The sequence below is a fragment of the Myotis davidii genome, unplaced genomic scaffold (assembly GCF_000327345.1).
Source record: "Myotis davidii unplaced genomic scaffold, ASM32734v1 scaffold428, whole genome shotgun sequence".
Taxonomy (NCBI): Eukaryota; Metazoa; Chordata; class Mammalia; order Chiroptera; family Vespertilionidae; genus Myotis; species Myotis davidii.
Window position 1 is genome coordinate 916,948 of NW_006299834.1, and position 27,062 is coordinate 944,009.

At 61.7% G+C, this 27,062-nt stretch overlaps 1 protein-coding gene across 1 annotated transcript in view; it reads left to right on the forward strand.

Moving 5' to 3' along the window:
• SCUBE1 (signal peptide, CUB domain and EGF like domain containing 1) overlaps positions 1–27,062 on the forward strand; it is a 90,595-nt gene that overhangs the window by 39,039 nt on the left and 24,494 nt on the right. Inside the window, exons 4-7 of the mRNA XM_006775994.2 lie at positions 748–882; positions 13,039–13,164; positions 16,974–17,090; positions 19,371–19,460. Of these exons, the coding sequence (XP_006776057.1) occupies positions 748–882; positions 13,039–13,164; positions 16,974–17,090; positions 19,371–19,460 (468 nt within the window). The remainder of the gene's footprint in view (positions 1–747; positions 883–13,038; positions 13,165–16,973; positions 17,091–19,370; positions 19,461–27,062) is intronic.

The following is a 27,062-nucleotide window of genomic DNA, read 5'->3' on the forward strand; positions in this document are numbered from 1 at the left end:
CATGCTGTGCTGGCCAAGACCAGGGCTCCATAAAGACTCTTCCCGCCCACGGCCCGCTTCGTGCCAGCAGCCTCTGGTCACACTGAGTGCCGCCCAGGTCTGTCTCGGGGAGTGGGAAAGCCACCTGGCAGCCTCCGCCCGGTCTCAGCAGCCAGAGGTCAGGGCCTTTTCAAAACCTCCCCGTTCTGTGGGCTTTTGAAATCAATTTGTGAGGCCAAAAGCCGGGCTTCGGGGAAAGCATGGGGGGGGAGGGCGGCAGGGGTTAGCAGGCTGCCCGTCCTCCAGCCCCTTCCTAGCCGCAAGGTCTGGCGCTGCTGCTGTGAATCTGGGTGTGACTGACGAGGGGACAGGGATTTGGCTGGCAAGCCCAGATTTGGGAGTCAGACCACCAGGTTTGACTCCTGCCTCCGTGGAACCTTAGACAGGTGGCTTTGCCTCTCTGTACCTCAGTTTCCTTACCTATTAAATGGGGTCACACCTGGATCTGAGTGACAGGGTTGCTGTGAGGATTAGAGGAGTTAACACAGGTAAGATGCCAGCACACAGGAGAGTCAGGACCAGCTGAACGACAGCCATGGTAACGGAATCGCTCTGCAGTGACTCCGTGGGATACTGTGTTGTGTGTTTGTGGAGCACCGCCATGGGGTAGCGTCCTGCCGTGTGCAACTTGGGGAGCCCTCCCCGTGCAATCTGGGGGAGCTGTTGCACCCTCGCGTCCAGCTCCTCTCCTCTCTTCCTCTCCTGCAGATGTGGACGAGTGTCAGGACAACAATGGCGGCTGCCAGCAGATCTGTGTCAATGCCCTGGGCAGCTACGAGTGTCAGTGCCACAGTGGCTTCTTCCTCAGTGACAACCAGCACACCTGCATCCACCGCTCCAACGGTGAGTCCACCCCTGGCCACACGCCCCCCCCCGCCCCCAGCAGCAGGCAGCCAGGGCCTGGGCCTCGGCTCGGGGTCAGGCCGGGAGTTCAGTGGTGACCTGAGTGGCTGTTTTGTGCTCTGTTGCTGGTTCTGCATGGGCTCCTCCCAGCGCCTTCCCTCTGCCCGCTCAGCAGGCCTGTTGGGATTTCTGGTGTTTTTATTTGGAGACAAAGCAGGGCCACACATGGTACATGTGACCAGAGAAACTGTCTACCTTTCTGGGTTGGGGGCTGGCTGTGGAGGGCCCCATCCTTCTGGTCCCCTTCGGGCTTGAGGCCCGAACTGGCTGAGGGACCTTCTCTCAGTCTCTGTGAGTCGGGCAACATCCAGGACTCTGGGCTGTGTTTCACCGGGTCACCAGCCCGGGGGCAGTCTTCCTGGTCAGGAGCCTGCTGTCCCCTGGAGGCCAGGTGGATGGCAGCCGGCTGGGGCCAGACAAAGGGACCGGGAAGACTCCTGGCCGGCCTGTCTGCAGAGGTAGCCTGGGGACAGCCCAGGCTGGGACAGAGCCTGGCCCCTGCTGATCCCAGCAGGCGAAGGTCCTTGGTGGGGGCCAGAGTTTGGGCCCAAAGCAGCAGGGCTATGAGGCGAGACAGGCTGGCGAGAAGCCAGAACCTGTGTGCTCGGCACAGAGGGGCTTCCAGACCGAGGGAGCAGCACTTGCAAAGGCAGAGACCTGTGTGCTGAGGATGAGGGCAAGGTCCGGGCCCCTGCAGGAGTGGCAGGGGCAGGAGCTGGCCCGCCCGGGCCTGGCCGTTCTGAGTGGCCAAGGGCGTAGATGTGCAAGGAGGACAGGCCAGCCCCGCGATGGGCCTGAGGAGCCTGGCGGGCCCCCCCATGAAGCTCAGAACCTCAGCTTCCTCGCCCACAAAAGGGCGATGTGTGCTGATCCTACAGGGTCTTTGGGGGATTGACTGAGATCCTTGGTGTAGAGTTCTAGCGACGCTGAAGCTGAAGCTGACAGAGGCTCTGACGTGACACTCAGGGGCCCTGGGCAGGATTTTTATTTGAAAGCGGCTCTTCAGAAAGAAAAAAAACAAAACCAGTTAAAAAGTACACAGCCCAGGGTCATTAATCAGAGCTACTTCGCCGGCTCCTTAGAATCCTTAGTGTTTGTTTAGACGGTTTCCTCAAGGACAGCACGGACCGATAATCCCTAGCAAGGCCACGGCCCCAGCAGGACAGAGGCCGGCCTCGCCGTTTCTTGGCCGCTGCTCCCGCCGCCTTGTCCAGATTTCCCCAGCAGCCCACACGGGCGGCTCAGCTTGCCCCTCATAAGACCTCCCAGCTGTGGGGCTCTGAGGTCAGGCTGCCCCAGATGAGGACCCTGGGCCCAAATCAAGTTTTATAAGAAACAGATTTATGGAGGAGAGAGTAAGGGTGGTGGGAGGGGAGTCCTGCTTCCATCAAGGAGGGGTTTATGGGACGATCGCTCTGAGCAGGCTGTGACGTTCCCAAGGCCAGGCGGCCTGAGCCCCTTCCTCGGTGAGGTTGTGTGGGCTGGTCCTTTGAAGAGTGGCTTTCCCACGGGCAGGACCCCGGGTGAAGTGTAAGCACCAAGCACCGTTGTGCGAGGGCTGTCACAAAGCAGACCTCAGCGTCAGCCAGAGAGGTGGGGAGGACGCACGATGAGGTGGCTGTTGCGGGGTCCTGCACAGACTCTGAGCCGAGCCCGCACAGCAGCGTGGCAAGGTGGAGATAGTATGACTTGGTGACAGGTGAGGAGGCCAGAGACTGTCCCATTAGGGAACTGCCCCAGGTTACACAGTAGGAAGCTGGTAGTCAGGATTCCAGCCAGGTCACTAGCTGTGATGCGACAAGGATGTAAGGAAAGAAACAGGGTGGAGAAATAGAAACAGGCAGGCGGTGAAGGCCTCTGAGGAAGCCACACGTGAGCTGGAACCAAATGGCTGGCACCAGCAGCCACAGGAAGAGCTGGGGAGCGTGCCAGGCAGGGCATGTGCAAAGGCCCTGAGGCGGGCATGGCCCAGCTGGTGTGACTAGCAGAACGGAGGGTGGGATGGTGGAGCACAGAGAGCCACGGGGCGAGGAGCCCAGGATGAGGGGAGCTGGGTGGGGCAGGCCCTGCGAGGCTGCTGTACTGAGGCTGGAGTTTGCATTTCGTGCAGAGGGCAGCCCTGGGAAGCTGGGTGAGCAGAGGTGGGGAGCGATGCTGGAGTGGAGAGTGGAGGCTCCTACGGGCACTCGGACGCTTCAGGGACTGGGCCGCTGACTGTGCAGTGGAGCCTCAAGCCCGTGCCTCGCCCATCCTAAGGCCTGGGTGGCCAGGTCCAGATTTTCATAGAAGCCAGGGATGGAGATTTAACTGGAATTCAGATGTGGGAGCTCAGTCCCAATATACATTAAGCAGCATGGGGATTAAAGAAACCTCTTCCCTCATTAGGATCTTTGTGTGAATCTCCTAATTTTTAAATCTGAGCAATGAATCCATCTACAAAACAGCAGACTTCCTGGATACCTCAGGAAGGACTAGTGGTAGCATTTCTGGGATTCCCACAGGTCGCATGGAAGGTCCAAAGAAATAGGTCAAGTGCACGGGATGTGGGCTGACGGCTCGTCAATCCCGGGGTGGAGGTGGGCCTGGGTGCCTGGACTCGTTGCCTCTCCCCTGAGCCTCTGTCTGTCGTGACCATTCCTGCAGCTGCTGTGACTGTGTCTCGGCCACAGTAATGGTGGTCAGCGTGCAGAATCGGGGCGGCCTGGGCGCCAAGCCCCAGCTTGCTCTGCACCTAAGTGGCTTCTGATCCCCATGGCTCCTGGGAGGGCTGATGGGTCCAGAGCTGTTTGGCAATTCAGATTCCTCATCATCTGACTCTTCCTAAGCCGTCAGCTCTTCAGAGCCTCCCCTGAGCAGGAGGAGCACACAGGCTGGTTTTGATTAGAAGTGGCTGGATGCATGAGAGAGGTCAGGCAGGGTCAGCCAAGGCCCCTGGCTGAGCAGTCAGGCCACAGGGCTCGGCCCTTCAGAGTGGTCCCACTTCCCAGGCGCCAGCACAAACCCTGGCCCGAAGCATGTGGCTCTGGCCAGACTGGGGTTGGGAGCTTTCGGGTCTCCGCCGTTCTCCATCTCCACTGGCCACGCGGCCTCTGCGTCACTCCTGCCTCTTCAGGCTCCTGGTGTGTAAGTTGGACCTGTAAGCCCTCCCAGGGGGTGAGAGATCCTTTCGGGGAAATGCTTGAGCGGTCAGGCGAGTGGCTGCCTGAGGGTAGTGACTCACGTAAGCAGCTTCTCCAGAACTCAGGCCGTTCTCCTGTCCCGGCGCTGGGTGGGAGGGGACCCAGTGCTCTTGCCATCTCTGGCTCGTCTCCCTCTGCTCAGGGCTTCCAACCACCGGTTCTGGTCCATCACAGCCCACACTTGCCTCCTGCTCAGCCCCTGACACAGCAAGCAATGCAGTCCCTCTCCGGCCCGCAGCCGGGCGGCCAGGCCAGGCCAGTCCCAGGCTCCACTGCCCCTCATTGTGGTCCTATGCTGGGGGCCTCTGCGGTGGACAGGCCACCAAAGAGGCAGCACCTTCAAGCTGCCTCCCTCTCACATGCTGCTCTTTTCTCTGAAACCTCTGTCATGTCCATGCACTCTGTGTGGCGTGGTGCTGGTGGTCAGCGTGGGGGCTGAGCAGCAGCCCATTCAGCTCAGAGGGACCCGGTTCTGCCTGGGGGCTGTGAAGAGGGGGCCAAGCAGCCCTGAAACTAGGGGGCCTCTTAGGTGGCCAGCTGAGCATGGCCTGGGACTCTGTCAGGGTTGGGTGGCTGGGTATTGTAGGGAGGAGAGGGTGAGACGCCGGCTAATCCAGTGGAACGAGGTTGAAAGTAGTGGACTGAAGGCAGCTGACCTTGGAAGCCAAGTTGGAGTAGGGGTCTGAACAGAGAGGCAGAACCCGCAGGCAGCCGTGCAGTGACACCCACGCAGCCACAGCACGCACCCTGGCCCTTGGGGGTGAGCCCACTGCTCAAAGCACGCCCCATCTTGGGACTGGCTGGGGGAGCTCCTTGGCAGAGGTCACTGGGGAGTTTTCGGACGCAGGCCCCTGGGATGGATCAGAGCAGAGAGCCAGTGGGTCCCAGAATGTTGCCCTCTCTGCCCTGTCTCTGCTCTTGTCCTGGGGCCCTCCCCCACTCTCCTCCAGCCCGGTCCTTGACCTTCCTCTGGACTTTGTCTTCCATCGGCTGCTCCTGCTCCCACTTGCCCTTGGCCTGCAGGCGGACAGGACATCACCCTGGCCGCCCCCGCCTTAGCCACCAGATGCCCCCATAGGCCACCCCCACTCTTCTCAGCTCGCAGGTCTTTACACTCCTGACCACCTGGATGTCCGCAGCTTCCCTGGGGAATATTTCAGGTGAGCTATCATCCCCATCGCAGGAAGGAAAACCTAGCGGGGCCACACTGAGGGGCAGTATCCAGATGGGAGACCGGTTTCTGATGACACAGCCAGTTCTGCTCCACCCACCGCCAGACTCAAATGAACCAGCCCGTAGACAGAGACCCACGGGCCCTCCCGAACTGCCCAAGCCACATGGGACTTAGGATCCTGCCAGTACGCCTGGCGGGTGGGCGCCCCCGCACGGCTCCTACAGGGCCAGGGACATCCCCTGCCCCCTGCTTTCCGTCATCAGCTGTGGGTGCTGGGGCCCTTGTGGGTATATGTGGCTGGAAACTCTGTTTTCAATGGGGTGAACCGGTGTGGCCACGCCCCAACCTCAGGGCTGCCCTCCAGCTGCTCCTCAGGGTGGGCGGGCCAGGCTGGAGGTGAGGGTCTTGGGGTGTGCAGGCTCCCCTCGCTCCTGCCTGCTGCAGACCAGGTGGGCGGGAGAATAAGCAGCTCACCCACCGAGCGGGAAGATTCATGTGCTGCGGGAGAGGGCCTGTCCTGGACCTGCGCGGCCGGAACGGCCCTCGAGGCGGGGACAGTAAATCCAGCCCATTATTTTTTACGAGCCTCCCACCCCATAAACCACTCCTCCGGCTGTTGGTGAGCCAGCTCCATGCCCTTCTCCTGGCCTGGCCTCCAGCCAGCCAGCCAGGCCGCCCTGCGGGGACCCCAGGCCTTGCTTCACGAGTTAGTCATGGGGCTTCCCGCACGCTGCAGACCCTCGGCCCCCCAGCGTGTGGAGTACAGGGCAGAGGGCCAGCCCCAGGCCAAGAGGTAGTTGACCCTGGCCCCGGCTCTCTTCTCGGCCACAAGCCCTAGGGCCTCAGTTGCTTACCTGTATAATGGGACGAACAGTATTCAGTATAAAACTGTTCATGAGGATTGAAAGGAGATGATACATACACACGGTGTCCCCTGGTGACTGTTAGCTGTCACTGGGCAGCAGCACCATGTGCCACCCCTGTGCCCAGACTTTGACACAAGCCACCAGATCCTGAGACAACCTTGTGCCACAGAGCTGTTACCCCTACTTCGAAGGAGCTAAGAGGCAGAGCTTTGTCCATGGTGAGTAAAGAGCACAGTCAAGATAGGAGCCCTGTCTGACCGGCTCCTGAAACCAAAGCCACTGAACGAGCAAAGGGATGGAAGGGCAGGGACGGGTTGCCGAGCAGCCGGGAGCCCCTCGAGGCACACGCCTCACCCTGCCACTGAGCCTCCGGGTCCCCCTGTCGCATCCCATCTCCAGACTACAGCCAGAGCCACTGTTGTGGACACGCTGGCCCTGTCACCCCACTCAGGACCTTCCACAGCTCCTCCCCACGCTGTGCACAAGGTGGCGCATCACAACACACCATCTCTCCTGCTGGGAGCACCGCCTTCCCCGCCTTCCCCAGCCCGCACTGCCTCTGTGCTCCTGTGACCGGGAGCCCTGCTTCTGTGCCGTTTCCTCTGCCTCAGTGCCATTCGCAGCTCCCACTTCCCGACAGCTCCTCACCCTTCAAGCCCAGCGCGCCTGCCCCTCCTCTGTGAAGCCCTCTCTGCCTCGGGCAGGCACCGCGTGGCTCAGAGGGACTCGCCCTCTTGTGGGGACTGGTGTGCCAGCTCCTGAGATGGGCGCACGTGTGTCTCACGGCCAGCACAGGGCAGGGCAGAGGAGGCTGCCAAATGGAAGCAAGAAGGTCACCGGGCTCCTCGCAGCGCCCAGAGGACCATCCCAGGCTGCAGGGGGCCGAGGTCTGGCTGGGCACCCAGCCTGGGCTTGCTCCGCTGCTGCGTGCAGCCTGAGGTCAGTTGAGGCCTCGCCCGCAGTGGCGCCCACATGTGTCCCCAGTTCAGAGACTGCCCGGCTCATGCTCCCTGCTCTGCATGTGTTGCTCCCTCTTCCGGAGCACCTCCCTCCCTGCGGACTCCTGTTCCCAGGCCCACCCCAGTGCTGACCCATTATACCACCCGTGTGTTTCCCTAGTGAGGGGACAGCCGGCAGTCTGCTCCAGTGGGAAGATGTGGCCGGAGTCCTGTACGTTCCCAGGCAGGGCTGTGCCTGCCCTCGATACGCGCTCTGGGGAAGGGAAATGCTCTCAGCGTTTATTGATGCCTGCGTGTCCAGGCCCTTGGCACCCTTTCATCCCCAAGGCCCCTGGGAAGTCACAGTGGCCACCCCTTTGTGCGTTGAGGGAATGCGGTGTAGGGCGGGCACCAGGAACAGCTCGTTTGGATCCAGGAGCCACCGTGCTCTTGTCCACAGCACGGGATGGGCGTTGGAGGAGAGGTGGGCCGGGGGAACTGCTCATGTCCTTCAAGATTCTCCCGCTTGCGGCCCGGAGTTCTTATTGCCGCTTCCTCCTGGGCCCAGGGGTGTCTGTGGGAATGCTCTCGAGGCCTCCACGTGGAGCCCTCCATCTAGTCAGCTGTGGCGGGAAGAAACAGACTTGTCCCTGGTTACAGGCAGGCCGACTTCCCCCACGGCTTCATTCAGGCTCCCTGTGGAAAGACAGATGGGGTTGCCAGACAAAATACAGGACACCCATTTAAACTTGGGTTTCAGATAATAAACCCTCTTTCGGTATAAGTATGACCAAGGCCACATTCGGGACATGTTTATACTCAGGAAGTACCTGCTGTTGACCTGAAACCCAACTTTACCCAGGCTTCCTAGGTTTTTTTTGCTGGATCTGACAGCCCTTGTAGAGGGAAGGAGTGAAAACTCGGAGGCCAGCACGTCGGGCGGGCCTGTGTCCCAGCCACCTGGGCCTCGAGGCGTGGGCGTGCTCCTGGTGCCGCCTAGTGACCAGCCAGGGAAGTTCAGGGCGGAAGGGAGGGGAGGTTAGCCCTGGGAGGGGTGGAGGAGCCGGAGGGGCATGGGTCCAGGGTGAGGTGAGGCTCTGTTGGGACCAGCACAGAGGAGGCCAGTGCAGAGCGAGGGGACTGGGCACCCGCTGTGTCACGAGGTGGCTGTCGGAGGGCCCTGAGCTGGAGCCATCGCCTCTTTACACCCTTTAATGATCTTCCTCCTCTTCTGGGGTGGAAGCTGAGCAGGTTCCAAGGCCACACACGTTACACGGCCGGATGGAGATGTGAGGCAGCGCTGGTGGCACCTCCCATGGCATCTCCACGCTCGCCTGCCCAGACTGCGTGTGGTCCTCAGCTGTCGGACAGGCTCCCTCCCTGCTCATGGAGGCCGCTTTCCGGGGCTCCTGGGGCCAGGACTAGGAAGGCACCAGGGTGGGAGCCATGTGTCCATCCCTGTTTTCCAAGAAGACAGGCCAGCCCACCCCCTCTGCTGTCATCTGGAACGTCAGCAGCCAGCCACGTCTCAGCTCTCCCCACCTCCGCCTGTCACACACCGCGCCTGTCCACCAGGGAGCGGCCGTGGTGGTGGACTTGGTCTCATCTGAAATGCACCCCTGGTGAGGAGGAGGAGCAGAGCAGAGGCCCCTTGAGAGCCACTGAGGCAGCTGAGTGAGCATTTGGCCAGGGGGCTGGGACCCCTTTGGGCCTGCTGTTGGAGTGGCTGGGGGTAGGGGGAGACCTCTCTGAGCCTCAGCAGCATCACCTGTCAGGGACCTGCTGATGCACCTGGCACTCAGTCATGAAGATGGTCAGTTCGGGATGTTTGCAGAGAGCCTGGCCTAGATCCTGGCGCGGAAGAGCTCTGGGTGAGAGGAAGCCCACAGTCCCAGTGGCTCCCATTTCCCTGGTGGGGCTGCCCCTAGGGATGCAGCTGGGGTGGGCAGGGCTCATGGTCAGCGGGGGCTGTCATCTGGGGCAGTCAGCTGCTGGCACCTCAGCCAGGCCTGGCATTTCCCAGAGGATGTCATGTGGAGCGCAGGGTGGGAACAGAGACCTGTTTCTGCAAAAGCCCAGGCATCCTAATGCGAGGCCGTCGGAGCACTGTCCAGGTGCAGGTGCTGCTGGAGTGCAGGAGGGACGGAGGCAGATCCGCGCCGGGCAGCCAGGCCTGGGCCTGGGCGCAGACAGACGCTCCCTGCAGCCTGATTGCCTGGAAGCCCAGGCTGGGCTCCTGTCCGGCCTAGGGACTTGCAGGAAGGGTGGAAACAAGGAGGGCTTCCTAGAAGAGGTGATACCCAAGCAGAATATCAAATAACCAGAAGGAAGCTGCCATTTGAAGGAGGGGGGAGTGTCCCAGGCAAAAGGAAATAGATTTCCAAAGGCACCAGGTGAGGAGGAGGGCAGGCTGAGCAGGCCACAGGAGTGCGTCCCTGTTGTCAGGGCCACAGCAGGCGTGGGGACAAGAGGACTTCGAATGCCACACTGAGAACTTTAACCCAACGCGGTGCGCCCTGGGTGGGGCAGGGCACACAGAAAGCTTCTTAGCAGTGGAAAGACAGTCTGTTTATGTTCTAGAAAGTTCCCTCTGCAGCTGGAGAAGGGCAGGCCTTCAAGTCAGAGGAGCAGGGGTCTGGTTTGGTTCTACCCCGTCCTGCTCAGGGGACCAGGGGCACATCGCTGAGGCGCTCTGCACTGCTCTGTACCGCGAGGATGAAGCTGCCTCGCTTGCAGGGTGGTCTGCGAGGTCGGTGTTCTCTGTGCCAGGCCTGGGCTGGGCTGGGTGCTCGGGAATGTACAGGCATGCTCCAGCCCTCTGCAAGCTTGTGGAGGGGTTCCAGGGGCACCGACAGGTCACCCTCTGACTCAGGGAGGGCCGGGTGAGGAACTAGGTACTTCAGAGAAGCCGGCGTTGGAGATGGGCTTGGGGAGACTGAATGTGGATGTGTGGACGGAGCCAGGCCGGTCAGAGGCTGAGTCATCCCAGGGCTCCCGTCACCGCGGAAAGTCCACGCAGAGATGGGGTAGCAGGGCTTCCCTGCCCCTCCCCCGCACAAATGGCCCGTGGCCTCCTTGGGAGCACAGGCCCCACCCGCAGTCCTACTCCGTGTCCCTGGGGAAGTTGCCAAGCCTTTCCTCACCTACTCTCCTCTCTCCTCACCTGCAGAGTGGGGGTATCAGCACCTCCTGTGCAGAGTGCTCCTGGGGCTTAAAGGAGATCCCTGTGCTCAGCCTGCAGCCCAGAGCCACCCCATCTGCCTTCCTTCAGGCCCCCCAGATCCGCCCCTCACCTCACCTCAGCTTTGACCTCTCTGGCGGCTCTGGGAGAAGGTGATGTCGTCCTCTCCCACCAGGCCTGTCCCCGTCCCTGTGCTGTTGCTGCGCCTTTCCCGAGACGGGACCTTTCCGGCGCTCCCCGCTCCCCCCACAGCTCGCGGGGTGTTTGTTTTCCCTGCGTGGCTGCGCAGCTTGCTGACCGGCCATTCCTGCCACCCCACGGCCGCAGCCTCTTTCTATTGATGAGGTGGGAGCTGGGGAGGCCGGGGAGGAGCAAGGTGATTGTTCTTTCCTCCCTGCTCTGCTCTTCCCACTTGCCTTCCCTTCCCGATGTGTAAAGGACATGGATACAGAAAGTGATGTTATTGATGAAGTCGCCATAGCAACGACCCTTGGGAGGCACACATTCCAGCTTTGTTATCCTGGGGGCAGTGGGAGAGACTGCTCCTCATGTGGACTGGGCGCGCCCCCGCCGCCCTGCTTAGACGCATCTGTGAACTTCGCTTTGCAGAGCGCACGTACACACTGGTTAGGGGCAGGCAGATCCTGCCGCCATTGAACTCTGTGCACATCCTGGTGGAGTACCCGAAATGAGGCAAGGCTTGGGGACAAATCGGCCCTGACGGGAAAGGCAGCCGAGGCCTGTCACGGCCACAGGAGGAAACACTGGGCACTCGGGAGAGGACGGCGCTGCCCGGGCCATGGCGCTGCCTCTCACACGTGTGGCCCTGGCACATCTCTCTCCCACCCTCATCCAACCTCCATGTGCTCGTTTGTGAAAGGGGCATGGCGGTAGCCACTCCACAGCTTATGCTGAGGGTTAGGTTAACCTGAGTATAGTCCAGGGTGGGCAAACTTTTTGACTCGAGGGCCACAATGGGTTCTTAAACTGGACCGGAGGGCCGGAACAAAAGCATGTATGGAGTGTTTGTGTGAACTAATATAAATTCAAAGTAAACAGAGTCCAAGTCCCCATATCACATCTGAAAACCTCAGAGAAAGGGGCTCTGGAATGTGTCCCAAATCTAGCCTCCTCTGGTCCCCAGCCCCTCCAGGCTCCTCCATCTCAAGGTGATACCCACAGCCTCCACCTGCTGGCCTGCAGTCGTGCCCTGCTTCCCCACGGCGGCCAGAGGTCAGGCCCGGTTTACAATTCCTCCCGCTCCCCCTGCCAAGGAGGCCCTCCAGTCCCTGCCTGCACCCTGAGCAGCCTCCCCGGCCAGAGAGAGGAGCGCACGTGCGTGAGCGCCTGGAGGCAGGCCCTGTGACCCACGTTCACAGTGGAAGTTAAAGCTTAGAGGTGACTGATCGCCGGGCCCTGCAGCAGCTGGCGGAGCCTGAATTGGGGCCTGGCTGTGTCGCAGCAGAGCGTCTGTCTCCTGGCTCCCCTCCCCATCCTGGGCACCAGCGAGACACTCGGTCCAAGTTTGCAAGACATAATTGGATTTGGATAGATTGGATCAAATTAGATTTGACCTGGCAGGCAGCCCACCAGGCTGGCACTGGGCCCTGAAGACCGGATTTCTGGGAAGGACTCTGAAATTGTATCTGGCCAGGGCGGCTCACATGACCATCTCCTCGGGAAGCAGGTGCCTGCGGAAACGCTCAGGCCCATGGCAAGTCCCCTAATAAATTCTGGGAACTCCTCACAAATCACTAGGAAGATAAACGTCACCCGGGGTCAGCGGAAGTGGGTCCGAGCCACTCCAGGCAGTCAGGAAGGGAGATCAAGTTGTCTGGAGGGGGAGGGGCCAGGAACTGGGGTGACTGAGGAGGGCGGACCGTGTTCTCGCCATTATACCAGTGCCCTCAGCGCTGACTGGGCAGGTTGCAGAGGCCGGGCCTCCGGGGACATGAAGCGGGTGGTCCCTGCCCCCGAAACCTGCCGGCAGCCCAGCTGCATTCTCAGCGAGGCACTTGGGCAGGAGGAGGAGGGGGCTTCAGAGTCCGAGGCCCGGGTTCAGGGCCTCGTGGTGCCTTTTAGCACACCGTGGGCCTTTGGAGCGGGCAGCTTATCACAGGTCCCTGTCTCTCAAGGGGGTGCTTGTCTTTTAGGGTACACATGGAGCTGGAGGCCAGCGCCTGGTTGAGCAGGGCTTTGCACTTGGGGGTGAGGGTTCTGGGGGTCCTGACCCAGGTACATGTGGAGGCCCCTCTGGCAACTGATGGGGCTGGTGTGGTTCCGGGCATGGCCGCGAGGCTGGCGAGGACGAGGCTTGGCGGTCCCGTGGTGGGCGGCCTTGTGCAGAGACTCAGTGTGAGAGGTGGGTGAGCGGGACTGACAGTGCCCGGGGGACACCTCAGGTTGGCCAGGCCAGGTGAGCTGGGCTCTGCCTGCCTCCTAGGAGCAGATGGCATTTCTGTGCAACTGAAAAGTGCCGCACACACTGGTTTAATGCCACCTACGCCCGCTTTAGTGGGGACATGTCTAAAGCCCTGACCTGAAAGCCGTTTCAGAGACCACAGTTACGGTGCGACTCTCGGAGCGAGGCTTGGCTCCAGACCTGGGCACCGTGTCCTTGGTTTGTCCCCAGAGGCCCTCGCTCTGGCTGGCTCCGTACCCTCCATGTGATCATGATGTTTCATGGGCTGTCTCTTTTCAGCCTGAAATTTCCCTTCTCCCCTGATCCCCAACCCCTCTCTCGTCTGTCTCTTCCCAGAGGGTATGAACTGCATGAACAAAGACCATGGCTGTGCCCACATCTGCCGGGAGACACCCAAAGGTGGGGTGGCCTGCGACTGCAGGCCCGGCTTTGACCTTGCCCAAAACCAGAAGGACTGCACACGTAGGTAGATGGAGGCAATTGGGTCTGACATCCCCACTCGTCTCCTGTCGTTGCTTTGTGGGGGGTCTGTCCAGTCCACTGGACTTGGCCCAGGGAGGGCTCTCAGCCCCAGGGGGAGGAGAAGGCAGGGCCCCTGAAGTGGTCTGGGGGCATGAGGGACGGGGCCATGTTTTCCCACCTGGCATAACACCACCCACACAGCCCAAGCTGGGCTGGGTGTTCCATAGGGCCCTGCACGGTGGCCCTGTCAGTGTCTCCTCTACCCCCCTCCTCTCCCCTTGACCCCAGAGACCCACCACCCTGAGCTCTCACTCTTTGGCGGGAATGGAAGGCAAGGCACAGGGGTCTACAAGCCTGGGTTCTGGGGGCAGCCCTCAGAGGCGGGATGATAGAGAGCAGGAGAGGAGCTTGGTTCTGGAGGGTCCCAGCCCAGGCTGCAGCCTTATTCCAGGATCTAAGATCAGAACTCGCAGTCCCCCCTGCAAGGCCCATGTAAATGGTGCCACGCTGGGAGACCTGGTGAGTGAGGCCTCTGGCAAAGGGGCCATTTCAGTACAGCTCGGAGGTCAGCCTGCGGGGCTCGAGTGAAATGCAACCTTTAATGGGGTCCCCCAGCTCCCCAGGAGGAGTGGGAGCCAGCACTGAAGTAGGATAGCGCCCAACACACCCAGCTAGTCCTCAAAGCCTGTCCCAGCGCAGCCCCCATCAGCTGCATGGGGCGGTGGGAGGAGGCCTCTGCTCACTAGGCAGCTGCCCCCTAGACTGCTGTAATGTTTGCCCGGGTCTGCGGGGAGGGGGGGGGGGGATGGTGCTGGTGGAGCATGCCCAGTTCTTGCACAGGCCGGTGCTCCACACCAGGCCCCTTCCTGATGCAGGACGTGGTGGAGGAGCCCAAATCCAACTCTTCATAGGGAAGTGGCCCATCTTGGCCATGGCAGTGGGGGCCTGAGGCCAACCAGCTCATTAGGAAATGGCCTCGCTCTCCACCTTCATCTGCGGAGAGGACAGCGGCCCTTGTGGTCACCATCCTCCGTCACTGATTCTCTCAGGGTCATCCATTCTCCCTCGGGCGCCAGCCACACCTCTCCCAGCTCATGCTCTCCTGCAGCAGTGACCAAGGTCTGGGGACCGGCGTGCATTAGGCACAGTCCCTGTCTCCAAGGGCTCGCCCTCCAGCCCCCACTCGTGGTTCAGCCATTCCTCAAGGTGAAGACGCTTCCTTCTGCCACAGTGTGGTCTGAGGAGTGGACGAGCCTCCTCTTCCCCGGTCTCCTATGGGGTCCGAGATAAACACTGTGGTCGCCAAAGGCAGGCACTTGGCCATGTGCCCGCTCCAGCCCAGGCCTCTGGCCAGGCCTCCTGTCCCTACACCAGAGACATTCCTTTAACTGCAGAGCAACCTGCTGCCGCCTGGCAACCTCAGACCCAAAGCTGAATAACTCGAGCCGTTCGGCCCTCCCGCTGGTGCCCCGGCTTCCGCAGGACCAAGGCCCGGGCGGCACACGTGGAGCCGGCAGCTTGCTGGCAGGCTGGGCCGGAGGAAAGCACCTTCCTGCATGAGAGACACCTGCTCTGGCCAAGCCCTGAGCCAGCTGCCGGAGGGAGAGCTGCCAGCCGCGGAGATGGCCGGGCTGACCGCGCCGCCTCGCTCTGAAATTCCATCTGGACAAGCGCTGCTAGGGGACACCTTACTCAGAGAGCAGCTCCTGGTGGCCGGCCTGGTCAGTGTCAGGGAGAGCAGGGCCCTGGTGTGGCTAGGACTCTCGACCTCGCCCAGCAGAGAAGAGCCGAGCCCTTGCCCAGAGCATTTGCAGGTAGAAGAAACATCAGTCCTCGCTCCCTGCTCAGACGGCTGTCCACCCAGGCAGCTCTGGACTCTTCCGTGTGGCTACGATGGCAGGTTAGAGTCAAGTTAGCGATGACCTTGAGGTCACTCGAGGTCCAGGAAATTCTAGCTCTGGAATCAGGTTGGGAGGTGAAGCCTGGCCCAGCCTACACGGACCAGCAGGACCACAGGGACCCTGCACTCCTCCAGAGCCAGGACCCACTCCGGGACCAAGGGAGGGTTCCCCATTCTTCTCGGTCTTCCCAGAGCTCCAGGCTTGGGTGCTGACTTCGTGTAAGCTGTAGGCTCTCCAGGTGCTCACAAGCTCGGCCTGAGGTCCTGTGTGGCAGGAGCGAGGGGCCCTGAGTGTGGCCCTCCCTTGAGTGGCCTCAGGCCGTGTCCTCATTTCCAGGGCGTAGCTCACGTGCTGGCACCCAGAGCTGGGGAAGAACGAACCGCAGTGGCTGAGTGCCTGCTCCCGGCTCCGCCGCCCACTCTGCAACGGGCCTTTTTCAGTCTGAAAAGGCATGAGGTTCTCACCCAAGGCCAGGCTCCACGGGATCTCCCTCCCCTGGGATCCACGCTAAGCCACCACCGCTGGAACCCTGGGCCGGAGATGAGCTGTTTCAGGGATGGGAGAGGCCAACTCTGCGCCGCCAGGCTCCGTGGAGAAGGGGCCTGCGGACTGTGCTCGAAGCCCCAGCTGAGCCCAAGCAGCTCTGCGGGTCTGAAGGGTCAGCCGGGAAGTGGGTGCCTCCTTTAGGTGGACCTCAGCTCCCTGCAGAAGAGGCGGCCTGGCCTGCTGGGACCTCTGGTCTCTACAACAGCCTCTGGGACACTGACAGGTGCCATCACTCGGGATGGGTGCCTGCAGAGGCTCCGTGCACTCGCGGGGAAAGGGCCGGCCTGGAACGGGGCTGCAGAACTCGGCTCCTTCACCGGGGCCTCGCCACCTCACGACCCCGCTAAACCAGCGCTGCTCACGGGTCACCCGACGGAGGTCATTTATTCAGACTGCCAATTCGGAATGTTTAGCCCCTCTGACCATGGTTGGTCTGAGATTAACTTTGGCGTATTTGATCTTCATTAGGGTTTTGCCAAGGGAATTAAAAGTATAGATAAAATTCTGGACAAGTGGCTAAGGATCCAAGAAGATGCGCTGTCCTCGGAGCCTGGCGTGGCGGCGACAGGCACCTGCGGCCTGGCTGCAGAGTAAAGCAGGTGGCAGCCCTTCCCGCCCGGAAGGGGACAGCAGCACGTTCCTGTAAATAAACCTGCGTTTGTCTTCTTTCCTACAGACTGGCTCCTTTCTGTTCGGCCCCTTTTCAGCCGCCCCAGGTCGCTGGAACATTCTAAGATTCTAGCTGGAAAATACCAGCCCCTCCAGGCCCTGGGCATTGCAGACTGTGTAACATGTTCAAGTCAAGGTCATTTCAAAATGCACCGAGGGACACTAACTGGCCATTTGGACATGGCCTGGGGGCATTGGGGCTGTGAGGCCGTGGGATTTGAGATGCTGCTGGGACTGGGAGAGAATGGGCACCCAGGGGACACCCTCCACACGCCCAGAGCATAAGCCGAGGAAAGAGAGCTCTCAGGAATCAAGGGATGAGTGTCCCCTCTCCCCGTGTGCAACCCCCTCCCCCACTTCAGACTGTGCCTGGGTTACAGACATGTGCCCCATCGAGTCAGGCTCAAGTGTCTGGTGGCCCAGGATCAAGTTGTCTAGCTTCTCCCTTTACCTCACACTGTCTGAGTGCATCGGCTGTGTGCCCCTCTGCCCAAAGCCCAGGTCACCCACGTCCCACCCAGTGACCTCTGGGGAATGAGCAGTTCCACCCACGACCTCGAGGGCTGAGGTCAGGAGAGGTCTCATGCCCACTTCCCCTCCCCGCGCCCCTTAAAAGGAACCACCAACACCGAGAAACTAACCGTTCTTGTCATTCTGTTTATACATACGTCTCTACACTCTGGGCCTAACTAGTGACCTGTAACTATGGAAACGGAGGCTGCCAACACAGCTGTGAGGACACAGACACAGGCCCCATGTGTGGCTGCCACCAGAAGTATGCCCTCCACTCGGACGGTCGGACGTGCATCGGTAAGTAGGCGCCTTTGCCACGCTGGCACCCCTGCCCCCACGGAAGGCGCCGTGCGGCCCTGACGTCAACCAGCATCCCCTTGTCCCCATTTCCAAGAAAGGAAGCTGAAGGGAAGCCAGGAAAAGTGTGCCCCACGGAGCCGAGGGGAAGCCGCCTGCGGAGGTGCCCAGGGCGCTCAGCCCCAGTACCAGGCGCCTCTGCTGGGGGTCACGCTGGGCACTCTGCAGGAGGTGGTCTGCGGGGAGGAAGGTGTGTGCCCAGGGTGGCAGCTCCAGTCTGAGCACAGGCTTCCCTCCCTCCCTCCTGCGGAGACACGCAGGCTCAGCAGCCTCCTCACAGCCCTGTCTCAGAGCTGCGTCTTCATTCAGAGCTCCCCTGGGCCAGGGCGCCACTGGTGTTTCTACTGCTGCCCCTTCCCCAGCTCATGGGAGCTCTGGCCCAGCTCCCTCGCCCACCTGTCGAGGCCCTTCTCCCGTCACCTCCCGGCTGCAGGGAGTCTCCATGGGAGGCTGGGTCACCCCCCCCTCCTGGCCCTTAGCTCCCAGGGAGCTGGAGTATTGGGGGCACCTGGTGCCCTAATCTCTAGGAGTTCCTGCCCTGCTCAAAAATGAGAGGAACTCTTAACTGAGAAAAAGGAATGTCAAGGTTGATGTCCATCCACCTTTGTTCTCTTTCTCTTCAGTGTTGGCGAGCTTTAGAAGCCCACAAGTCAGTTACCGTGGCTATATTTTTGTTTTTTAAAAACACCCCATTTCGTATTATCTGACTGGGAAGATATTTCTTAAGGGACTTTCAAGTAACAAAAATAGGGGGTGGCAAGCAGGCAAAGCCATGCGCCCAGAGGTTGCTGTCCCCCGTGACTCTGATCCCTGGTATATGAGAGTCAGGTGGCGGCGGTTGGGAGGGGGGAGGGGAAGAGTCCCATCCTAGTCCCTGGCTGTTGTCCCAGGTGCTGCTACCGTGCGGTTCTCCCTTCCTCTGTGTGGTCCCTCCTCTCCAACAGCCGTTTTTGGTTTCATTTTATCTCATTCCTCCTGCTTTTCTGGTGATGGTCCCTGATTGCCTGTCTTGTCTGATAACTGACGTTCACTAATTATTTTCAGAGCCAAACCAAACAAAATTCAAAGCAAAACCCGGTCTCAGACCAGTGTCTCCATTGCAGCCTGATCCCATCTAGACCCTCCTCTCGCCCTGTCTCTGCCGTCCCCCGCCCCTCCCTGTCTGTCTGCCGGGGTCTCCCTCAGTGTTTGCCGCTGCCGGCCAGACACCCCCCCAGCCTCATCTAACACATCTTGTCTTTGTCCACCCGACTCATCCTTCCTCTTTTATCTTGTAGTGTCTGCTGCATGCGACAGCCCCTGCTTGGGTCCTTTCTAACGTAACTTCCCCGGCCCCGCTCTCCCTCCCCTCCCCTTAGAATCCCTGGCCCAGACCCTGCTCCTGGCTGTGCTCCCTGCCCCTGAGGTGCCCCCGGGAGCAAGCGAAGGGTCTGCCCACCTCCCACCGAGCAGAAACATGGGACCAGCTCACCTCGTGCCTCTCCACGGCGCTCCTGGCAGAGCTCCTGCCCAGCGCCTCGCAGGCTCTGCACGCTCCTGACATGACTGCCCGTCTTCCCAGCCCCTTGCTGAGCACCTGAGCGCGTCACTCTAGTCCTCAATAGACAAGCAGGCAACCAGCGCTGCCCCAACCGTTCGATCCCTGGTTTCTGTGTGTTCGATGGGATCCGTTGCTGTGTGTGTGTGTGTGTGTGTGTGTGTGTGTGTGCGCGCGCGCGCGCTTCTGTATGTTTTGTTCTTAGTTTTGCATGAGTGTTTGGCACTCTCTCACGCCCTGAAGATAGGGTATCTGCTGCCCAGGCACAGCCATCACCGGACCTTGCGGCCCTGTCCCCTTGTCCTGTGTCGCCCTGCGCCTGCCCTCCAGCCCCAGCCAGGCTAACTGCTGCCTGCGTGGGCTCTGCGGGGTGCCGTCTGCTTCTGTGGCCCCGCAGATGCGTCCTCTGTGCTCTGACCTCAGCTGCCGTCTCTGTGTGCACGTGGGCCCTGTGTCCCACCTGCGTCCCTTTGTGGTCACACCCCCTCCCCGCCCTGCCCTGCTGCCTCTTCACTCTGCCCTGAACACAGACCCTGGAGGTGCCTGGGTTAGCCCCTTGGCGAGGACCCGTGCTGGCCCGCATGTGTTGGCTGTGTGTGCCACGCGGAAGGCTGACTGTTGGGCGCGGGAAGTGGGCTGTCACTAACCAGTGGCTCCATGTTTGTCCCTTACTTGTGTTTTAGAGAAGGATGAGGCTGCAATTGAGCGCTCTCAGTTCAATGCCACGTCAGTAGCTGATGTGGACAAGCGGGTGAAACGGCGGCTCCTCATGGGTAACACTTTTCTTCCACTTCCTTTGTTGTCCTTGCACCTTTGCACGTATGCACGTGTGTGGTATGTGCTGGCGTGCGGGGTCTGCGTGGTGCTGGCGTGTTGGGCTGTGAGTGTGTGTGCAGGCCTATGGGGTACGTGTGTGGGGGCTGTCCGTCTGTGTGGTATGCCCACATGTGTGGGGTCACGCGAGCCATGTGTGAGTGTGGGGGCCTCCACTCCAGATGTGAACTCACTTTTTCCTTTTTAAAGTTTTTGCCCTTCATCAAACACGTGTATCTCTTTGTGTGTTTGTAGCAGAGACCCCAGAGCCCACGTCAGGTGGCCTCTGCGTGTGAGGAGTCGTGTGCTGTAAACCCCTCCGCGTGCAGTAAATGCAGGTTGGCAGTCAGGGTCCCGGGACCAGCACAGCCACAGGCGCAGGCGTAAAGGAGGCATTTGTGTAGGACAGGCTTGTGGGCGGCCCGGCAGTCCTCACCCATCCCCTCCCTTGGAGAAAAGCCACATTAGGTAAAGAGCCACCCCTAGGTTCAGGGCTGGGGGACCTTCGGGCATCCCGTCCACCCTGCTCGCTGTATAGTTGGGAAATTTGCTACCGGAGAGGGGAGGACTGGGTGAGGTCATCTACAGGCCTCACTCGGCCCCACCTGTCCCAGCCCCGTGAGGAGCCCCACCCACTGGGCTGCCAGCCTTGGCCTCTCCTCCACAGGAACTTTCAGGTGCCTGCTTGCCTTGGGGTGTCCACACAATGTCAGCTTCACTCTAGCACTGCCCCTGGGCCGGGTCCAGACTCTAGGTGGCGCCCCGACACTGGGACACTGGGCACCCCTCAGGGCAGTCCGGGAAGGGGGTGGGGAGGGGGCGGGAAGGGAGGAGGAGAAGGTGATTACCCCCCACTGAACCCCGCCCACACAGAAAGCTCAGGCGGTTCCGCAGTTCTGGCCCAGGGGATGCCAGCTGCCTGGGCCCGGGGAGCACAGCTAGGGTGACCTAGGACGGCCACGGCCTTCCCTGTGGCACTGATAGGTCACCCCAGCCTTGGGAGCTGTGGGGCCAGGCAGGGCCAGGCAGGGCATTTCCATGTCTCAGGTGAGGAAACAGGCTCACTGGGTGCCCTGGCTGCCCAAGGTCACACTACCCTGAGCTGAGCCCAGAGCGCTGGCAGTGTGGGTCATCTTAACTATCATAGGACCGTGGGGGTCAGGGCCTGCAGGGCCTGGAGAGGTCACCCAGTCTCTCGTCCTCCTGGGGACCTCCAGGAGCCCCGGTGCCTGGGGAGGAGGGCGGTCTGAGTGGGGCCCCTGTGTGCTGGGAGCAGGGCTCTGAGAGGCAGAGGAGCGCATGGGCTGGCTGTGGGTGCTCTGCGGACCCTGAAGCCCTGGCAGAAAGCCCTGTTTCTCAGACGGGAACACTGAGGCCGGAAGGCCCAGGATTCCCCTCCGGTCACACAGGCAGGTGGCTGAGCTCAGGCGGAAGCTCTCTGGACGGGGCTGGCTTGTCGACTTGGGCCACCTGGGCTGGCCTGGGAAGGGCTAAGAGGCCCCTAAGCAATCAGGCCCAGTGCCCTCCAGGAAGGTGTGAGTCAGCACTGGGGGCTTTCTGGAAAGGTGTCTAGACGGGATCGGTGGGAACCTAAGAGTTGCCAGTGCTCTGAGGCCTAAGAGGGCCCGGGCCCCTCAGCCTCCTGGGGAGAGGCAGGCACAGCTGTAGAGGCCAGAGACCGGAGCAGGGACCAACGCGAGTGTGGCAGCAGAGGCGGAGTGAGTGGGCATCACGGGGGGTGGCGGGCGGGCAGTGGCGAGAAGGCCTGTGCTCTGGCTGATGAGCGCTGGTGGGTCATGGCCCAGAGCCGTCCTGGAGATGAGGAAGGGGGCACCTAGGGCGCCGCCAGCCACCCTCACCCTGGTTTGGGAAGCAGGTGTCAGGGGTGGCGAAGGGAATGGGTGCTGACTGGCCCCCCAAATTCCCACTTCTTTGCTATAGAGGCCTTTAGAGGCCCGGAGGCACCTCGAGCCACTGAGACCTCCCAGGAGCTCCCGATCCTAATCGTTCGCACAGTCTCCTCTGAGAGCAGCCCATGTGGCACAGGCCTAGGAGCTTCGGACTTGAAGCCTTCGCTAGTAGTCCCCAGTGAGACCGGGCTGCCCGAGGCTGTAGTAATAGAGGCAAGGGATGAAGAACGAGGGAGGTGACCATCCCCATTCTGCCCAGTGCTGCTCAGAGCACACGCTGAGAGCCCGCCCGGCGTGGGGAGAGCAGCTGAGACTCGGGGGGAATCAGTGCCATGGCCCAGGGGCTGCTCCCACTGGTGGGCCCCTGGAGCCGTTTTGGATCCTGGGCGGGGATGGGGAAGAACTTGCTCTGAGGCCCAGGAGCAGATGAGGAAGGTGAGATAGGAGTTCATGGCAAGGTCAGGCCCGGCCGCCACTGGCCAGCTCCCCCTGGGAGGACAGAGGTGAGCAGCTGTGGCGAGAAGCAGGGCCGGGACGCCCCTGTGGTCTCAGGTGAGCAGTGCCCTGTGGTCACTGTGCAAGGCTCTGCCAGAGTGGGCACGTGTGCCGGAGTCACCAGCAGCTTTCCTTGGCTGCAGCCCCCCCGCCCATCCTCCGAGCACGCAGCGCTGCGTCTGTTCCACCTGCTTCCCCCCACGCCTTCTCCAGCCCCCTCGCACTTGTAAAGACCGTGCGACCTCCTGGCCCACCCAGAGTATCCACAGGGATCTCCCTCCCCAGGGTTCTCGTTGAAGTCAGTCTCCTGAGGCCCTTTCGCCAGCGCGCACAGGGGGTCAGGACGTGGCTCCCCCTTGGGCTGGAGGAGCCCCCAGAGGTCCAGGCGAGACCACTTCTCTTGACACATTCACACTCGTACTACTCCCAGCTCCTGGCTCCTCCACCCCCACTGTTACCATTTCCTGCAGCCACGTCTCCAGGATCCCTGGATCTCCCCTGACTTCACCAACCATGTCCCAGGCCACCTCCCCCACACACGTTCCATCACCTCCTGGGAGCCACCCTCCAAAGGGGTGTCCTTCAGGCCCTGCACACCAGCCTACCCAGGCTTCCTGCCTCAGGGGGGTCATGCCACCCTCCACTCTACCCAGGTGCCATCTTGGACGATTCTGCCTAGCAAAGGCTCATCCTGACCTAAACGGACCTTCGCCCAGCCCCACTGCTTGCCCCTCCTCCACCAGCACCCTGGGATGGGGCAGAGGCCAAGCCTGTGCCAGCTCTGATGTCCCCTCCGGGCACAGCACAGGGGCATTGACAGGCTTCCTAGAGAAGGTGCCGGGGAGGGCAGGGCCTCACTGCTGACCTTTCACACAGGCAGGTGTCCGGCTGGGAGAGGGGTGGGACCCCGAGCCTGGGTAGGCCTGGCAGGGGAGGGGTCGGGCAGAGCAGAGCTAGGGAGGTGGTGACACAGGACGACTGCCTGGGCCAGGCACTCAGCAGGAGGCCCGGTCAGAGGGGAAGGGGCGTGGACTCTGGGGCCTGGGCAGGCACCCTGTCCTCCAGCCACAGCCTCCCTGCCCACAGGCCTGAGCTCCGGGCTCTGGGCTCTCGTTCAGGAAGAGCCCATGGTCAGACTTCACCCCTGTTGCTGATCGCTAGTCAGCCGAGGCCCCCGCTGAGGCCCAAGTTCCTGCCCTTAGTTTAGTCACACACACACATGCACGCACGCACACATGCACGCACGCACGTGCACGCACACTACGAGCTGGGTCATGGTGACAGCTGTGTAGAGAGGGGTGGAGGCAGTGTGCCAGGCAGAGTGTGTTAGAGAAAAGGGGGGACAAGGACATCAGTCACCTCACATCTCTGAGCCTCAGTCTTCTATTTGCAAAAGGGTCTGTAGTGTCTACTCTGCAGCAGCCTGGGTGAGACCCTGGCTGGGCAGCCAGCCGTGTGCGCTGCACAGATAGACATGTGCTCACGTGGCCGTGTTCCCGCACTGCGAGGGCACCATCCGTGTGGCTGACGTGGACACGAAGCTCAGAGAGCAACCTTCCTTGGTCGCCTCTCCTCACGAGCTGCCCGAGGTGGGCCCCCGCCCCTCCCTCCCAAGGACTGTCAGCATGGGAACCCCATGTCTGCCCTCAGCACCCCTGCACTTAGTGGGCAGAGTGGAGGCAGTGGTCAGGGGTCAGGGAAAGGGCTTGCTGCTGGTCCTGTTCCCACTTTACTACAAACCTCAATTGTCCGGGGCGGGGCGGGGGATGCGTAGGCTGTTCAAGACCCCTCAGACCAAAGGGAGAAACCTCGCTGAGGGCTGCGCTGGCTCCGCCAGCTTCCTTCCGCCCCCGGCCCTGCCCTCTGCTGACTCCCCTCTTCACCCCCCCCCCCACCAGGGAGGCCTCCCAGAGGCCACTGCCCCTGACATCGTAACCCCACTGGGGCTCCCACAGCTCCCCTGCCAGAAAGCAACCCCACAGCACACTGCCCTGGGAGGGCCACAGGCCTGCTACCCACCCAGCGGGCCGAGTCAGCCAAGGGCCCGAGGCACCTTGCAGTCACCTGGCTAAAAGGCAGCCTGATGGTGCACGGAAAGTATTACCCTAGCAGTGTGCTTGTCATCTCAGAGGAAACTTACGGGAGAAAAAGAAACGGGCAATACTGTGAAGTACATTGAATGATAAACTACTTATACAGAAATAAAGAACACACTTGTCTCCCCAAAAAAAGGCAGAGTGAGGACCCAGGCCGGCCGGGCCCCAGAGATTGTGAGGCCAAGGATCTGCTGCCTCAGGGAGCGGTGCTGGGCGCCAGGGAGGGCCTCCTGGGGCCCCTTCCCACTCCCCTCAGACCCCGACTTGGGAGCCCCCTCCCTCATCAGGGCTGCAGTCCTGGCCTCCACAACCTCCCTGCCTTCTCCCATCCCCCACCCCCCACGGTCACCATCGCAACATCTACCAGCATGTCCTCAGACCCAGCTCCACACACAGGCTCCTGGGCAGGTGCACCCCACACCCTGCCCTAGGGGTGCATCCTAGTGAGCATGCAGCGCTGGCACTGGTGTCCAGGGAAGCCCGTGTGCCCTCTGTCCAGCCCTCAGCTTTCCTGGCCTTGCAGTGCCCGTGACTCTGGCTGTGGCTGGTAGGCTCCCAGGTCCCTGTACTGTGGGCGTTGTCTCAGGCACGCCCTCCCCGCCTGACAGTGCAGGGCCGTCACCTCGCCCCACCTGTTCCTCCCTGGCAGGGCCTCTGGAGTCTTGTTTCACCCGTCACTCGGCAGACGTCAGCCTCTGTGGTGCTGATGCCGGGGTCCCCCCGTGTGGCTCTGCCTAGAGAGCAGCGGTCAGCGAGGAGACCACGGCGGGCCCGGGGCCTGGGAGAGGAACTCATGGTGGATGGGTCTGCGTGTGGGATGGGTCCAGGGGGAGTGGGTCCCAGTCCTGTTCTGTCTCCCTGAAATGCCTTAATCTCCGAGGCCGGGTCAGTGTCAGGCTCATCTCCAGCTCCTCGCTGCCCAGCACCAGCGAGTCATTCCCAGTCTGTCGGTTGGACAGAGGAGTGAACCCACCGGCTGCCCATGGGGCTGAGGCCTCGTGAGCCCAGGGAGCAGGGGCCCGGAAACTGTGGCTAAGACTCCACAGGCACGGGTTCTAGGAAATGGCACCACAGGGGGCGCAGTCACAGCTGACAGCACTGCCACGGCCACCTTCTGTCCAGGCCTCGCACGAAGCCTGCGGTAAATGCAGGGGGCAAAGGTCGGCTCACAGTCGTTGGTGTGGAAAACAGCACAGTAATTAGTAACAACACGAGTCAACCTTCACACGCGCACACTGAGCCGACTTGCCCACCCTGTCTTACCATCTCCACATCCTCAGGAGACTCAGACGCCAGAGGCAGGGACTGGCCAGGGCTCAGGGGGCTGGAAGAGGAGGGACCGCTGGGAGGCTGGGAAGGCCACTGAGGGGGGCACTGGTGGCCGGGCCCAGGAGGGAGCAGTAAGAGCAGGTGCTGGGATCCGATGTCGAGGAAGTGGCAGGGGGCCTCTCCGATGTGGCCTGGGGACAGAGGTGGCCTTGGTGACGCCGGAGCCCTGCAGCAGGATGGAGGCCAGTGCATTCTTGGGCGATCGGGGCTCTGGGGCTGGGGCCAGTGGACACTGAGGCTGTCAGGTGGGCTGGAGTTAGTCCAGCAGGTCCCACCGGCTCTGCCACTTCCTGGCCACACTGCCCTGGTGCTCTGCAACTGTCCCTGCCGGGGAGGCAGGGGGTGCTCTGCCTAGAGAGCGGTGGTCAGTGGGAAGACCACCAGGGAGGAGAGGATGAGCAGCCTCTCGCAGAGCTGCCTGAGCGTGGGGGACGAAGGCCTGGAAGGCTGAGACGGGCCTGGTGTAAGTGACCCACCATAACGAGGAGCTGTGGGAAGGGGTGGTCAGCACCCAAGAATAGCCCACAGGGCCCCGAGCCCCTGGCTTAAAACCTGAAGTTTAGGCACCAGCCATGGGGCAACTCAGGAGACTAAAGGTGTGCACAGGGCAAGGGAGAGGCCTGCATGGGGGTCCAGAGAGGGTGGCCACTCAGACTTGACCTCACCCCCTCTTGGCCTCGATCCATCCAGTGGGCAGGAGGCCTGCAGGTTCTGGAAGCCCCTTCCGCTCCGAAGGGCCTAGATTCCGTGTCCTGCTGGAACCTCCAGAGACAGGGAGGGCCTGCGAGGCCCTTGGAGCCTGTCTTGCCAGGTCCCTGTCTCAGGATCACATGGTCCACGCCCCATGCCCGTGCCACACCACCATGGAGGGGCCTGGTGCTCATCCTGCTATCACTGGGTAAGGCCACCAGCTGTGCCCCAGCTCCCAGCTCCTGCTGCAACTCCCCCCCACCCCCCAGTGTGCCCCACCCTCCAGGCCTGAACCTTAGTCTCCTGCACCTGGTCAGGACGGGCGCTGTCCCCTCCAGAGAGGGTCTCCACGTGAAAGGCACACGGGCAGTGGGTGGGCGAGGGCTGTGATTTGGGGGTGGGAATGGGAGGTGAGATTGCCCTCTGGTTGTAACCCCAGGCGAGGAAACCGGCATTTGTTGAGCAACTACTACAGGCCAGGACCTGGGCCGGGTGGGCTAAGCTGGGGGTTTGTGACCCTCCCTTCAGCCCTGCAAGGGAAAGCTTGTCCTCATCCGTCAGGTGTGGGTGCTGAGGTCCAGCCCCAAGGGATGACCTCCCCGGCCAGTCAGTAAGTGACAGAGCCAGGGCAGCGCCCCAGTAGGTGGTCTGGTGGGGAGACAGGACAGGGGTGGGTCATGTGCCAGTCAGAACTTGGCCTGTGCTCACCAGAGACCAGCCTGTCCGGGAAAGGCAGCAACCGTCTGGTCTTTGAGCTGCACCCTAAAACCCCAGCAGGCAGGAGACCTCCCAAACCCTGGGCCAGTGCACAGGGCAGCAAGCTCCCCGAGCTGGCCATACCCTGCTGAGGGCTCAGGGTTGTGGAGACACTGAAAGGCAGGCCAGGGCCAGGACGCATGCCTTCTGCGGGAGGGACAGCGCGTCCTGTCATGGTGGACTTCGGCCTTGGAAAGACAGCTTGGTGGCCTCCTCTCAGGCAGCCCCCACGGTTACCCCGCAGAGCCCAGATGCACACCCCACGCACACAGGAGGTCGAGGCCAC